This window comes from Mustela nigripes, chromosome 2, assembly GCF_022355385.1.
Source record: "Mustela nigripes isolate SB6536 chromosome 2, MUSNIG.SB6536, whole genome shotgun sequence".
In the NCBI taxonomy this organism is placed as follows: Eukaryota; Metazoa; Chordata; class Mammalia; order Carnivora; family Mustelidae; genus Mustela; species Mustela nigripes.
This window is the reverse complement of record NC_081558.1, coordinates 59,221,151-59,236,489: the sequence shown is the minus strand read 5'-3', so window position 1 is coordinate 59,236,489 and position 15,339 is coordinate 59,221,151. Positions and strand designations below refer to the sequence as shown.

General features: G+C 40.8%; 1 protein-coding gene across 1 annotated transcript in view; it reads right to left on the bottom strand.

Moving 5' to 3' along the window:
* The window catches only part of TXNRD3 (thioredoxin reductase 3), an 80,573-nt gene that overhangs the window by 41,231 nt on the left and 24,003 nt on the right, over positions 1-15,339 (bottom strand). The window contains exons 4-8 of the mRNA XM_059388302.1: positions 9,024-9,084; positions 7,851-7,960; positions 6,131-6,235; positions 5,852-5,924; positions 4,042-4,161 (exon numbers count right to left, since the gene is read on the bottom strand). Of these exons, the coding sequence (XP_059244285.1) occupies positions 4,042-4,161; positions 5,852-5,924; positions 6,131-6,235; positions 7,851-7,960; positions 9,024-9,084 (469 nt within the window). The remainder of the gene's footprint in view (positions 1-4,041; positions 4,162-5,851; positions 5,925-6,130; positions 6,236-7,850; positions 7,961-9,023; positions 9,085-15,339) is intronic.

Here is a 15,339-nt window from a genome sequence, read left to right as displayed (position 1 = left end):
CCTCTCTTTTCTTATTTTTTTCTTTTCTTTTCTTTTTTAAGAGCCATAATGGATGTGAAATTTTTGCCAAATGCCTTTGGAGCTAGAATGTAGGTCATCATGTGGATTTCAGCATCCCTACTATGGTTTCCTAATGATACATTCTTATATCCCCAGAATGAACTCTCAGAAGTCACAGTGCATTCTTTTAGTCACTGCTGGAGAGGATTTGCTTTTTCTAGAATTTTGTAGCTCTATGGGCTATAGCTTTCTATTTTTACACTATCTTTCTGTATCACTGTTAAATCAGCCTCAAAAAAAAATTTTAGAATTTTCATTTTTTCCTAAGCTCTTGAACAGTTTAAATATTTTAAAAAGTATTCCTTGAAGACTGAGGAAATTTACTTATAAATTTTCAGTGTCCTGGAGAATGGGTTATCCTTAAATCAAAGTAAATTCTGGTTATTTATATTTCCCTAGAATATACTCCTTTTCATCAAGATATTTAAAATTCTTACCACTAATTTGTATACTGAATTTGTTTCTTCTCTTCTCTTTCTGTAGTTATATTTCTTTCCTCAAGACACCTAATGCTACATATTTGCATGAATTCTCTCTCCTGTTTCCCCGATTGGGTTTGCCAAAGGTCTTCCTACTTATTTGCATTTTCAAATATATTCTTGCTTTTGTTAATTGACTCTATTTTGGGGAGAATGCTAAGTCATTATTTCCTCAGTGTGGGTTGTATGTGTGTGTGTGTGCATGTGTCTATTTTTGTGCCTTGAAGTTTCCCTATCTGGTATTAACTGCTATTACCTTGTTTGCATCTTCCTGACATAGCTTCTCCCACCTGTTTTAAAATTGCCCTCTATTTCATTTTAAATAGGAAAATTCAAGTTAGCCGTTTAAAATTTTAAAATTCAAAAACAATTAAAGTTTCTGTATTCTCGACAATTCTCCTTTGGTTTAGATATGTATGCTGTAAACAGCACATGGATGAATTCTGTCTACACAACTTGAGAAGCTGACTCATTCAGCTTTATTCTACTATGTAAAAGAGTGTCCCTATGTTTGTCTGCTGTCTTGTTTTCTGGGTTGTTTTTTGCTCGTTTTAAATTAGTTTCATGCTGTTTATTTGTACATATCCCGTTCCCTTTTTCTTGGAAGTTCTATATTTAATTTCTGATCTGCAAATTATATATACATTTTAAATCTACTTCAAGCCATTATTTCTCTACCAATGTCAAGAATGAAAGTATCTAGAAGATTCTCCCACACCCAGATTTCAGCATGCTTTCAGTTCCTTTCTCTTCCTGCTTAGATTCTATGGACTTCTCTTGGCCATTTCATGAAGCTTATGCCTAAAAACTGCTAAGCCCCAAATTCCATATGACGGCTAGCTAGGTGTTTCTTAGTATAGTACCTCAAAACTAACTTAGCAGCCTTTTGTTTATCGGGAACAAGATTTTACCCACTTGAGGGAATTATAAAGCATTTAGGAATATCAAGCACATCTAGACAAGTTCAAGAACGTCACCTGGACCCTCAGGTGAGGCAAAGTGGCACGAGCATACAAAATGCTATCCCCCCTGGGGCACCTGGGTGGCTCAGTGGTTTGGGCTGCTGCCTTCGGCTCAGGTCATGATCTCAGGGTCCTGGGATCAAGCCCCGCATTGGGCTCTCTGCTCCGCAGGAAGCCTGCTTCCCTCTCTCTCTCTCTCTCTGCCTGCCTCTCTGCCTACTTGTGATCTCTGTCTGTCAAATAAATAAATAAAATCTTAAAAAAAAAATGCTATCCCCTCAGAATGTGCAGAGCCCCAGCAGTGTGGGGCAGTGGGCAGCAGGCAGGGCTGACACACCAAGAAGTTATCAGCTTGTGGGGAATCCTGCTTGGGAAGTCACCCACACACCCCTCTGCCTGGCTGTCCCCATCATAGGACACATCTACTGTCCCATTCCTCATGGCCTTTCTCCATTATGGGGCATTCAGAGTTTCCTCCCCACTTGGCCTTGATTATTCTAGAATTTTTAAAACAGGGTATAAGCATTTTTAGTTTTAAGAAGACTCCTTTGGGCGCCTGGGTGGCTCAGTCACTTAAGTGTCCGACTCTTGATTTCGGCTCAGGTCATGATCTTAGAGGCATGGGACTGAGCCCCACATCTTGCTTGGTGAATTAAACCCTATTCCATTTGGCCTTCTGGCACCATTTCCTTCCAGATGGTTCTCTTCTCTGAGATTCTCTAAGCCCTAAGTCTTATCCTTAAAAATCTAGCCCCTCCTGGCCTCTTTGACACAACTCTCCTGGTTTTTCCTCATCTTCCTCACCCACCCTCTAGGTTTTAACATTTCTCAGGATCCGTCCGTGTCTGCTATTCTTTTCCAACCACAGGGCCTCCCCCAGCCCCTCTCAGCAATTCCTAAGACTTCAACCACCACCTGTAGGTGGGCTGCTAACCCAGGCCCTGCCTAGACCTCTCTCAAGCACAAACCATCCCCATTCCCTGAACTCCACCAGGTATTCTGCAGGGGAAAAATCCATGCAAGGTGAAGGATTCAGGGAGAAGGATTCTTGAAAGTGAAGGTGACCCCAAAGTTAAATTGCCAAGTGCAAAGACCTTATTTTATCTACAACCACTTGGTACTGAAGCTGGACCCAAAGCTCTACAGAGAGCTGAGTGTCTGGGGAAATTTGTCCATGGGAGAATCTGTCTGGCCACAGCTCATTATGCTGAACTCCACCACTAACTCACACTGGCCTGTGTTTTCCAGCTCAGCAAATACACTGCATTATCACACACTCCCTCTTCTGGGATTCCATCCTTTTCTTCACCCTCCACCCACCCTGTGACCTCCGGGGCCCAGCCAAGTCACCAGGAAGGATATGCTCATGTACACATTTCCTCCATCAAAATCTCTTGGGAAACAAGTCCCTGTAATTTTTTTTTTTTTTTTAGAAATTCTATAACATTATTCTAAATAGACAAAAATCACCCAGCCACATCTAGCCTGTCAATTCCACACCTTCAGTCCTCTAAATCCACCTCATACTCTCCAGTCTGAAATCAGTCTTGGCCCAGGCCTGTCATTTCTCCTCTGGGTTAGGTGACAGCACTCCAGCTCACTTCCTTGTCTTTGGACTTGTCCCCCCTCCCACCACCAGCCTTCTAAACTCCTTGGTGCCACCAGAGGGTTCCAGAATCCAAACTGTGGTTCAGGCTCCTCTCTTGCTGAACCCCTGACTCTCTTGCTTCCTTTGGGGTCAATCACAATGCCTTCAGATGACATTTAAGATCTGTCACGACGTGCTTCTTTGTAATCTTGTTTTTCCCAGCATCCTGCCCCCATTCTCCATGCCAGCCATTCACTATCCCCCAAAGACTCCACGTTTTCTCCCAGCTCCAGAGTTCAGAGCACACTACTTCCTGTCTCCAATGACCTGCTTCTCTGTGACCTTCAAGATTCAGCTCAAGGGTCACCTCCACCATCTTAGCCTCTCAAAGATAGTAAGTGCCCCTCAAGGCAATGCTCAAAACCTCACTGTGAACTAGAGCACACAGAATCTCTCTTCTCTTATCCTCTCTTGCAACAAACTGTGTACTCCTTAAGGGCAGAAGCTCTATTTTCCTCATATCTGTATCCTCAGAGCCTAACCAATAAGTGCCTATTGGATGAATTTGGCTTCCATCTTTCATTAACCAAGGACATATATAACCACTGGTAAAATAAAAAATGTTATCACTATAACAGATAAAATTCAAATAATGACCCTCGCTCTTCTCTTTTCTTTACACTTGAAGGAAATCTGAAAACAGCAATTATTCTCTCTCATGTTCTGTAGAGTCTGAAATGACAATAGCTGCCAAAAGCACCAAGGCCCCCAAGAGTAGGGCCAGGTTTCAAATGATCACCTCTGACTCCCCTGTGCCAAAGTGGGGTCCTAATGAGCAGTCACTCAACAAACTTCAGACTCAACTCTAGAACTATAAATAGCAAGTCTTTCTCTAAGAAACTCATTCTTTCCTCTTTCCTCCCAATCTGTATTTTTATATACCATTACCAACCTTGATGACTGTACTCCCAGCCAAATTTCCTGGCGTCCTTTAATTCCTGCCCTAAAAGGGCAGCTTGGTGCATCAATTTCTTAGGAACACAGCCCACATTTACACAAGTACCGCCAAGACCTGAGAGAGAAGATAATAGTTTTAAAGCTTCCTCTGTGTCCATGGGTGTATACGTGGTTCTACATACCTGTAGAGCAGGTGTTGTTAAACATGGGGAAATGACACACTCAGATGGCTGGGGGGCAAACAGCAGACCCCACAATAACATGCAAATAATTAAGCCAAACTCTTCAAATGAGGGTCTGTGAAGGAGACCCAAAGATGAGCAAAAATACCAATGTACACTTGAATAGTTTTCTGGGAAGAGAATCCAAAATTTTCATTTGATTCTGACCCATGAAGGGATCAGAATTATATTAGATTAATTAGATAGATACCAAAACAAGGACTGGAACCCCAGCTTCTAGCCTTTATTCTCTGTAAGTTGGACTCCTCCTCTGAGCCAATATTAGGTCCACCGCAAGCTGCCTGGTAACATCTACTCTCAATCTCAAACAGCACAAAAAAGCCACGTGTGATGCCCCTGAGCAGGGCATGAGTCAGAAAACTCCCTCTCTGATCACAGTCTCTCTTCTGGTAATCCAGAGAAGTAGGATATTTCTAGGCAGGAGAGAAAGAGGGGAGAGGGCAGAAGGAGAGAGGGAGAAAACAAAGGTACACACAGGAACTTTTCAGCATACAAATGTTAGAAGGAAAAATGAGAGAGATTAGCTTTACTGTATGAAAGGCTAAGGTAAAAATTTTGAGTAAATTTGAATTTTAAAACATGATTATCATATTTTGTCAGGGCCCCTACAGGAAACAGATGACATCCTCAAGCTGGGAAACTGAGGAGAGTTTATAGAAAAATGATTACAGGGGCGTGGGCAGAAAGAGTGAGGAGGAACAGAATAGTGAGTAGGCCACTGCCAACCCCACATGATGGGCAAAGCACATGGAGAGATTGACACAGCCTACAGGGGGTTGGGCATAACAGTGGAGGTGGCCTTTTTTTCCTGCAGGGACCATCAGGGCAGGAGCTAGAAGAATGAAGAACCCCCCAACTCCACTTTCCTCCCTCCCTACTGTTCTCCTCCTGTGACCATTAACTGGTCAAGCCCAACTAGAAGCCAGAGGGCAAGGCTGCAGATGCATCGCTTTCTGGGGCATGGAAAAAGGTAGACATGAAGACAGGAAGGATGGATCTGATACATAAACAGAAAATATCCACGACAGAGTCTGCATGTTCTATTAAAGTAAATGCTCTCCTCTACAACTGGAAGCTCACTGTGCACTTTGTTGACAGGACCTGGATGATGATGCACATGCCGACTTGACTGAACATCACACAACCGTTAGAGTCAGCTATGAAACTGATGCAGAAACACAAGACAAGGTCATGGCAGACTTAGGTGGGCACCACACAGCATACACTGTGATTGCAATTAAGGGAAAACATCAGTGCACGTGTGCAGGAATTATTATAGCACACGTGTTGGATACTGGAGTCATGGAATTTTTTCCTTTTGCAAAATCTTCCTTCATTACCTTTATATTATCTTATCTTTTTATATTATATTGTCTTTCCACCTGTTAACCATGCAACCTTAGGTCCGTTACTTTACCTCACCAGGACTTGCTTTCCTCACCTATGGAACAGGCTAGTTACTCATCTTGAGATTAGTTTGAGGATTAACAAGATTGAAGAAAGCCAAAGACAGCTGTAAAGAGCAGAAAACTACAAGAGTCACAACAAAGAAACACTGCTTACCCCATGATGTGCCCTGAGGCGTCGGGACCACAAAGTCTAGCACCATAACTTTCTTTCCCAAGATGGCGGCTTCCTATTAAAAAAACTACATATAAACATCTTGTCATTTTCCTGACAACCCCCCAATTTTTCTCTCCCTGAGAGGAAAAGACTGTGGAAGAACACAGTCCTTTCTCTTTATTAATACAACTAAAGCTTGGACCGTAACAACAAAGTAGCTGAAGAAGTGCTTATGGCAATCACCAGGAAAATTACCTCTGGGTTTCGTTATGTTCATACCTGAGCACATGCAAGGCCACCAGAACCTCCCCCAACGACAATGAGGTCATATTCATATGCTGAATCTTCCTGAAGGAGCTTCTGTAATAAACCACTCTGATGGGCCTATGGATCAAAGGAGAGAGGAAAGCATGATCTGTTTTAAATCTGTTCTTTTGTACCCTACGTTGAATCCGTATGCACTGCTTTTCTAAAACTCTAAAACTCTTAGAAACAGTCACTAATTCATCTAAGTTGAAACTGTAAATTTATCTAGATAGTATTTAAATAGGGTCCCACTAGATAGAACATATGCTAAGTACATACATTTTTTATCATTATCACCTTGTGGCTACATGTGTATCTAATGACCCGCAGGTCATGACTTTATGTAAGGCAAGGTCATCTTCCTTGGTCTAATCATCAAAGTATCATAATTAAGTAAAATAGCCAAGTACCATTTTTCAAGATCCTCTATCTTTCATTGACCTGTGCCAGGCTTTATTTTGCAAACAATTCTTAAGCCTTCTTAGCAGGACATGCACATCAAATTTTTACATGGTTTCTCATAAACTGACCTAAATTCTGCAGCATCCTGGTAAACTTTCTGTAGAACACAGACTTTTGCTTTTTCTTTCAGCAACAGTCACAAGGCTAGCTCTTTACCATAGTCTCCTGCTCACTTGGCCCTCCCTTCTGATCGGAAGTAGCTGAGGCAAGCTGGGACGATCAAGGCATGATATAGCAATAGTTTTTGTTGTGTGAAGGCAGGTGTTCCAGCCCTTGAGGCTGGCTTTAGAAACACCACATGGCACCAGCTCATCCTGGGAAGCACATGAGAAGTGCTGTATCACTGTAGGACTTGGCACATGGCACATGGCCCCAGATGGACGCCTGCCAGTGGAGGTTTCTGGCACATTCTAAAAGGGACTCCTCTGGTCTCCTTACTATTAGGTGCCCTTAGGAAAATACATCTCCTAAGCATCTTCCATGCAGCATGAAATAGAATGGATAATTCTGCATCTCCAGATCTTGCCCAGGTTAGGAATGGCAAGACCAGCACTTCCCAAGGTATTTCGGGGCCTCTCATTATGCTACACACCACCACGTGAGCTGAGTGTAGCTTCTGGGACTAATGAAGCAGGCTGTTAATAGATAACAATGCTGATCATAGATTAGCAATCTAGTTTCCCAAGAAAATGTCATTTTAAGTTAAAGTCTCAAATATAAGTATTTAATCACTGATTACTACTATTTACAAACATGCATAAAAAAATACAAGGGAACACAATTTTAATAAAAGGAAGTCATTATAAAACAAGGACCTAGCTTAAGAAGAAACATCAATTTTATCTATCATGACTTTCAAGATGATCTGATAACCATCTTCTATGCTTTTCCACTTCACAACTTCCAAAAGACAAATGAACAGACTCCCTTTTTTAAAAAAAAATTATTTATTTATTTGAAAGAGAGAGAGAAAGAGAACACACAAGCAGGGGGATCAGCAGGCAGAGGGAGAAGGAGAAGCAGGCTCTCCATGGAGCAGGAAGCCTAATGCAGGTCTCGACCTCAGAACCCTCAGATTACAACCTGAGCAGAAGGCAGATGCTCAGCAGCCTGAGTCACCCAGGTGCCCCATGAATAGGCTCCTTTTTAAAAGCCATTTTCTCCCCTTTCAGATAGATTTAAAAACAAACTTTGAATAAATGGCATTAAAAACATTTAATACCATTATTACCTGGAAAGTTCGATCGCATCCACCCATGTGCACTTTATTCACAAAAATATTGGGCACAGTTCTCTGATTAGTGATCTCTGAAAGCACTTCTTGGACATTGGCCCCATCATCTGAAGAATAAAAACTTCAATATATAAGAACATTGAAAGGGTTCCAAACTTTTGGGGTTTGAACAGAAGTGTTACAACACCAGACGCTCCCATGCACACACCCATAAAATGTCAGTACTTATATATTTACATTATTATATAACTTCATGAAATGATGACTCAAGAAGGGGAAACGCCTGTTTTCAAAGGAAACCTTAAGAAATGAAGACAAATCTACAAATTCATTTAAAACAAACCCTTCTAAATTAGATCTTGAACTATCATTCAATGGCCTTGTTGGGACAAATAAATAAAAATCCTCTTTAAAGAGCAAATATTAGGATAAAACCTGATTTGAATGTCATAACTCAGAAAATTCTTCCTACAATTACATGCGAAAAATCTTTATGATCCATGGTCCAAAATGTCTCCTCCACCCCTGAAAATAAAACAAAGCCACGACTACTTACTTACATACGCTCTATGCTGTATACACTGTAGAATAGTCTCAAAGATTCAGGAACACATCACTTGTTCAGGAGACATGGCTAAAAGGAGTTGGTGAAGTCTAATAAAGGCAGAGCTCAAACTCTTTCCTGTTCACCACCCGGTTTTCCACCCTTGCAGATCCCAAGTGTGGGTAAAATGCTTAGTTAATATTAGATGCATGCATGCATGACAAGAATTAAAAATATAAATCTGAAATATTAATGTGTTCCCCTCATCTGTAATACAATCAGGAAGTCCAGGCAGTTTCTTTTCATTTATTACAGCTTAATCTATTTTGCCAGGGAGTTAGCAGATGCATATGAAATGCCTGAAATACTTCAGCCTTAGCACTTTATAAATCTTCTTCCTGCTCCCACCCCTCAAATACGAAAAGTATATAAATAAATAATCTACACCAAATTATTTGCCAAATAGAGTTCCATTTTCTGCATGGTTGAATGTAGACAAAAATAACTCACCTAACCCAAAGAGACAAGAGAAAATTGAATTGAACAAAGCAAATGGGAAGTAGTCGATCTTGTTGACATTTATTACAAACATTTATTACAAAGAATACACTACCCATTCTACTTACCGACTTGATCAAGTTCCAAGATGTTACATTCAACTCCCAAAGAAGAAAACAGATCTTTAACCTGGAACACAAATTTACATGAGTTTTACTCTCCCAAAGATTCAACAGAGTTTGAAATATGTGCATGAGGGTGTCCAAAGCAAATGTCCAGTTCTCTAAATTGCAGCCAAAGTAGTATTTTAAGGTCCACTTTTCACCATTACTTAACAACTTTCAGTGCCCTCAGCCCTCAAGATAAAGCCCAGATGTTTCACTTCCAAGATGGAGACACTAGGAGCTTGGCAGATTGGCTCCCTGGTGAAACACCATAACTCGTGAAAATTACTTAAAAAGAACAACCACCACCATTTAAAATCTCTGGGAATTGTCCAAAGGGCGCATAACAAGTGAAACATTTAGTCAATAAGATCTGGTAGATGTCAATGAGAACAGACAGAGTCTGTTCCTGCTCCTCCTCCTCTGCCCTAGGTCAGTTTGATAGAAGCTCCACTTCCAGTGAGTATGGACAAGAAAAAGAGGTTCCTTATTCCTTAAAATCACTGTTACCAGAAAGGGCAAGCCACCAGCATTTCTGTCTCCCCACAGCTCTGAGTGGCAAAGGCTACATTCTTGGAGAGCGTGGCTAACAACACGGGGGCTCCTTTCCTCCCTTCCTCCACACAACCCCCACTCATAGAGCAAAGGCTCTACCCCAGGCTGAGACTATTACAGGGCAAGGTTTCAGAACGGAAGAGGTTAAGCCCAAAAGACCAGAGTTTACAGTCCCCACCCAAAACCCTGCCCATAAAGTAGGGTTGTCACTGATTCTTGCCCAGGGAAAGAGGTAAGCCATAAGATCAGAGAGCTCCAAAGCTCTATCCAAAAGAAATGACCTTATTTGAAACAGACCATGTGGAAGGCAAATCTAAAGGTAATGGACATTTTGGTGGTAAGCAACAAAGAGAAGGCTGGTAGTTCCATTAGAGTAACAGGCTAAGCTGCAAGCCAGACAATTTTCCAAAGGAAACTGGCACAGAGATTGTTAAGAACAGTTCCTCTAGGATCAGAATAAGCCACAAACATGCCTCAGAAACTGCCCCTGAACGGAGCCCAGATTTAACTGGACAAGAGTGTGGAACAATTTACACCCCATGACATTGTCAAGAACAACAGAGCAACCAGCCTGCAATTGGGGGGCCTAACATCTGAGTATGATCCCGACAAGACAGAAAACATAACGCAAACTAGGTGATGGGGAGTAAGGAGGGCACTTGTTGGGATGAGCACCGAGTGCTGTACGAACTGCTGAATCAGTATACTTCATACCTGAAACTAAGAAACACTGTACGTTAACTGAAGTTAAAAAGAAAACTTAATTTAAAAAAAAGAAAAGAAGCGGCGCCTGGGTGGCTCAGTGGGTTAGGTCACTGCCTTCAGCTCAGGTCATGATCTCAGGGTCCTGGGATCGAGTCCCGCATCGGGCTCTCTGCTCAGTGGGGAGCCTGCTTCCCTCTCTCTCTCTGCCTGCCTCTCTGTCTACTTGTGATTTCTCTCTGTCAAATAAATAAAATCTTTTAAAAAAATAAAAAATTAAAAAAATAAAAGAAAAAGAAAAACATTACACAGTCCACCAGAGCCCTGCTAAAATCTCTGTCATTCCAGGGTGACTGTGCACACATCTATGAGGGCACACTCTGAGAAGTGACATCAAAGGCTCCCATCTTTTGGTGGAAATAAACTTCCCTAAGATAATCCCACCAACTTACTATAGAGAAATAAACAAGTAAACAAAACAAGCCAGAGAGGGAAGAGTCAGTGACTGGAGCTGCTACACAATCCCACCTGAAATGTCCAGGTTCCTATCAAAAAACACTACGAGGCATTGAAAGAAACTGGATAGTGAATCCATAGACAGGGAGAAAAGCAAACAAGAGAAACAGCCTGATACACAAAGCAGCCATTACAAATATGTTCAAAGAATTAAATAAAATTATGCTTAGAGAGATGAAGAAAGGTAATAGAAATTATTTTTAAAAATCAAATGGAAAGTATAGAGTTGGAAAGCACAATAAAATGAAAAGCTCATTCCAGTGCTTCAACAGTAGATTTAAACTGGCAGAAGAAAGAATTAGCACACTTGAGGAGGGATCAATGCAGACTGATTGTGCAACCTCACACCACAGAGAAAGAATATTAAGGAAAAATGGAGAGTCTTAGAGAAGCATGAGACACTACTAAGCACACCAACATATAAGGTGAGAAAAAGGAAAAAGAATAAAGAAGAAGAAAATTTTTTAAAGAAATGTCCAAAATGTCCCAAATTTGATGAAAAGCAGTAATCTACATGTCTGAGAAGCTCAAAAATCTCAAAGTAAGATAACTTAAACGAAGCTCTGGAAACTGGTCCAAGATCTACAACAATAAAGTGTATGCCCAATGACGAAAATGCCACATTTAACTTGGTGGAAAATCCTGTAGCATCCTTAATGGCCCTTACCTCACCTATTCCTTGATGCTCCAAGGTATAGTAAGAGCTTTGCAGCAGTAGGGCCCCAGTTGCCTTCCAGAAAATGCAGAGAGACCGAATTTGCAATGTTCTAAACTCAGGGCTGCCTAAGGGATTTGTCTCTATGATGCCTAACACAGACTACACAGATAGTCAAAAGTGGCTGGGGTCCTAAGCTAAAGGAAGCCACGAGAAGCAGAGTGCATGGTTTGTGAAAACAAAATGGGCTTCTAATAGGTAGACCCCTGGAGGCAAGAAACTACAGGCAGAAGAATACAACGGAACAGCTAAGGTCCCAAGAAGAAGCAGAGGAGAGATTCTTAAGGAATTTGCCCCACTTTAAAACAGCCCTGTATACAGGAAAACTGAGCCCATGTATGAAAAGCACATACAAATCCAGGGATGACAAATGCCCAGAAAAGGCCTAGGAAGAACTTAAGCCTTCATGCTGCACTGATTAGAGAAGTTCTTCCCCAGCAGGAAGTCAATCTGCAAAGACTATGAGAGGCAGCTGTTGTATATGCTGAACTTTCAACAAAAGATCATATACACACAAACAGAAGAACATTTATACATATTATATTTTTCACAGGAAAAAATAAATCTCCAAAACATCCTGAACAAATACAGCCTTCCGATTTACTAGACAAAGACCTCAAAACAACTATTTTAAATACACTCAAAGAGGAAAGTACAAAGAGCTAACAGAAATCAGGAAAATTATGTAGTAAACAAAATAAGATTGTCAGCCAAAAAGCAGGAATAACCACAAAGGAACTCTAAAACTGAAAAATACAATAACTAAATTGAAAAATTCTCTAGAGCAGTTGAATGGAAAACTCCACCAGCAGAAAAAGGAACCAGTGAATTTAAAGACAGGGAATTTGAAATTACTGAGTCTGAGGCACAAGAAGAAAAAAGAATAAAGAAAAATGAACATAGAATAGCAGCTTTGAGGAACATCATAAAGTAGAACAATATATACAATATGGGAGTTCAAGAAGAAAGGATCATAAAGCTTATTTGAAGAAATTATGACCAAAAACTCCCCAATTTGAGGAAAGATATGAATAAACAAACGTAAGAAGCTCAAAGAACGCCAAGAAGGAAAAACCCAAAGAGACTCACACCAAGACACATTGTAACCAAACTGCTAAAAAACAAAGACAAGGAGATAATACTAAAAGCAGCAAGAAAAAAGTAACTTATCAAGTACAAGGAATCCGTTTAAGATTATCCATGGATTTTTCAGTCAAAATCTTGCAGTCCAGAGGCAGAGGGATGAAATCTTTAAAGTGTTAAAAGGAAAAAACTATCAGGACAGCAAGGTGGCCCAGTCCGTTAAGGGTCTGCCTTCAGCTCTGGTCATGATCTAGAGTCCTGGGATTGGGGCCCGGGCCTGCTTTTCCCTCTCCCTCTGGATACTCCCCTTGCTTTTGTGCTTGCTCCTCTCTCTCTCAAATATATAAAATCTTTAAAAATAGAAAAAAACTGGGGTGCCTGGGTGGCTCAGTGGGCTAAAGCCTCTGCCTTTGGCTCAGGTCATGTTCCCAGGGTCCTGGGATTGAGCCCCACATCGGGCTCTCTGCTCAGCGGGGAGCCAGCTTCCTCCTCTCTCTCTCTCTCTGCCTGCCTTTCTGCCTACTTGTGATCTCTGTCAAATAAATAAATAAAATTTTTAAAAAAGAAAAGAAAAAAATTATCAACCAGGAATTCTATATCTGGCAAAACAAACAAACATACAAACAAACAAAACAAGTAAACAAAAAAACGGTCCTTCAAATATGAGGGAGAAATTAAGACTTTCCCAGACAAACAAAAATTGAGGGAGTATAAATACTAGAGCTGTCTTACAAGAAATGCTATAGGAACTTCTTCAAGTTGAAATGAAACAATGTATACAGGCTTTGAGTTCCTTTGAATTTGAAAATGCAAAGTTCCTCAGTAAGAGTAAGTATATGGACAAACATACAAAGAAGTATTATTATAATTTTAGCTCATAATTTATTTTCTTACTCTTTTTTAAGATTTAAAAAAACAATAGCCTAAAAATAACTACAAATCTTTGATAATGGGTGCACAACATATAAAGATATAATCTGTGAGACAATGTGAAAAGCAGAACTATAAAAGAGCAAAGTTATTATAAGTGATGGAAGTTAAATTGTTTTTTGAAACAATTTAATTTTGAAATTTTGTTATTTTTAAATGTTTAAATTCAAAACAAATGTTCCAAAAGTTTTAATTATTTAATTTCAATTAAATATTAAGTGTTAATTAAGTTATTTAAATTGTGTTGATTTTGTTTCCTACAACTTTGCTGAATTTATGAAGTTTTTTGGGGTACAATCATTAGGCTTTTATACATATATATTTTATGTATAATTATTTAACTTTAATTAAATAGTAATTAAATTATTTAAATCGTGTTGATTTTGTTTCCTACAACTTTGCTGAATTTATGACCAGTTTTCTTTGGTACAATCATTAGGGTTTTATACATATTATATTACAGGTAAAATTTATTAAATATTAATTAAAGTATTTAATTTTAATTTAATTCTAAATTTTTAAATTTGAAACAAATGTTTCAAAACGTTAAATTTGAAACAAATAATACCTTCAGGATGTTATATGTAATCCCCATGGTAACCACAAAAATATCTAGTAAATATACACAAAAGGACAGGGGAAGGATCACTAAAAAAATGAACACAAAAGAAGACCGTAAGAAAGAAAATGATGGACAAAAAACTATGGTATCCACAAAACAAAATTGCATAAGTCCTTCCCTTGGGTTCCTGGGTGGCTCAGTCAGCTGAGGGTCTGCCTTTGACTCAGGTCATGATCCCAGAGTCCTGAGACTGAATCCCACATGGGGTTCCCTGCTCAGCAGGGAGTCTGTGTCTCCCTCTGCCCCCAACCCTGCTCATGCTCGCTATCTCTCTCTCTCTTTCAAAAAATAAATAAAATCTATTTAAAAAAAAAAGTCCTGAGTGAGGAGTCAAGATGGCGGAGAAGTAGCAGGCTGAGACTACTTCAGCTAGCAGGAGATCAGCTAGATAGCTTATCTAAAGATTGCAAACACCTGCAAATCCATCGGCAGATCAAAGAGAAGAACAGCAATTCTGGAAACAGAAAAAAAAAACACTTTCTGAAAGGTAGGACTGGCGGAGATGTGAATCCAAAGCGACGGGAAGATAGACCCCGGGGGGAGGGGCCGGCTCCCGGCAAGCGGCGGAGCAACGGAGCACAAAATCAGGACTTTTAAAAGTCTGTTCCGCTGAAGGACATAGCTCCAGAGGCTAAACCGGGGCGAAGCCCACGCGGGGTCAGCGTGGCCTCAGGTCCCGCAGGGTCACAGGAGGATCGGGGGTGTCTGAGTGTCGCAGAGCTTGCAGGTATTGGAACGGGAAAACCGGCTACAGAGACAGAGCCGACAGTAAGCTCGCAGCTCGGGGTTACCTTGAACCGGTCACAGGCTTGGTGAGCTTGGAGCGCGGCCGGAGGTCAGACAGACGGGAGTAACTGGGCGCTGTTCTCTGAGGGCACACTGAGGAGTGGGGCCCTGGGCTCTCAGCTCCTCAAGGCAGGAGACCAGGAGGCCACCATTTGTATTCCCATCCTCCGGAACTCTACGGAAAGCGCTCAGGGAACAAAAGCTTCTGAAAGCAAACCCGAGCGGATTACTCAGCCTGGCCCCTGGTAAGGGCGGTGCTTTTCCGCTTGGGGCAAAGACACTTGAGAATCACTACAACAGGCCCCTCCCCCAGAAGATCAACAAGAAATCCAGCTGAGACCAAGTTCACCTACCAAGGAGTGCGGTTTCAA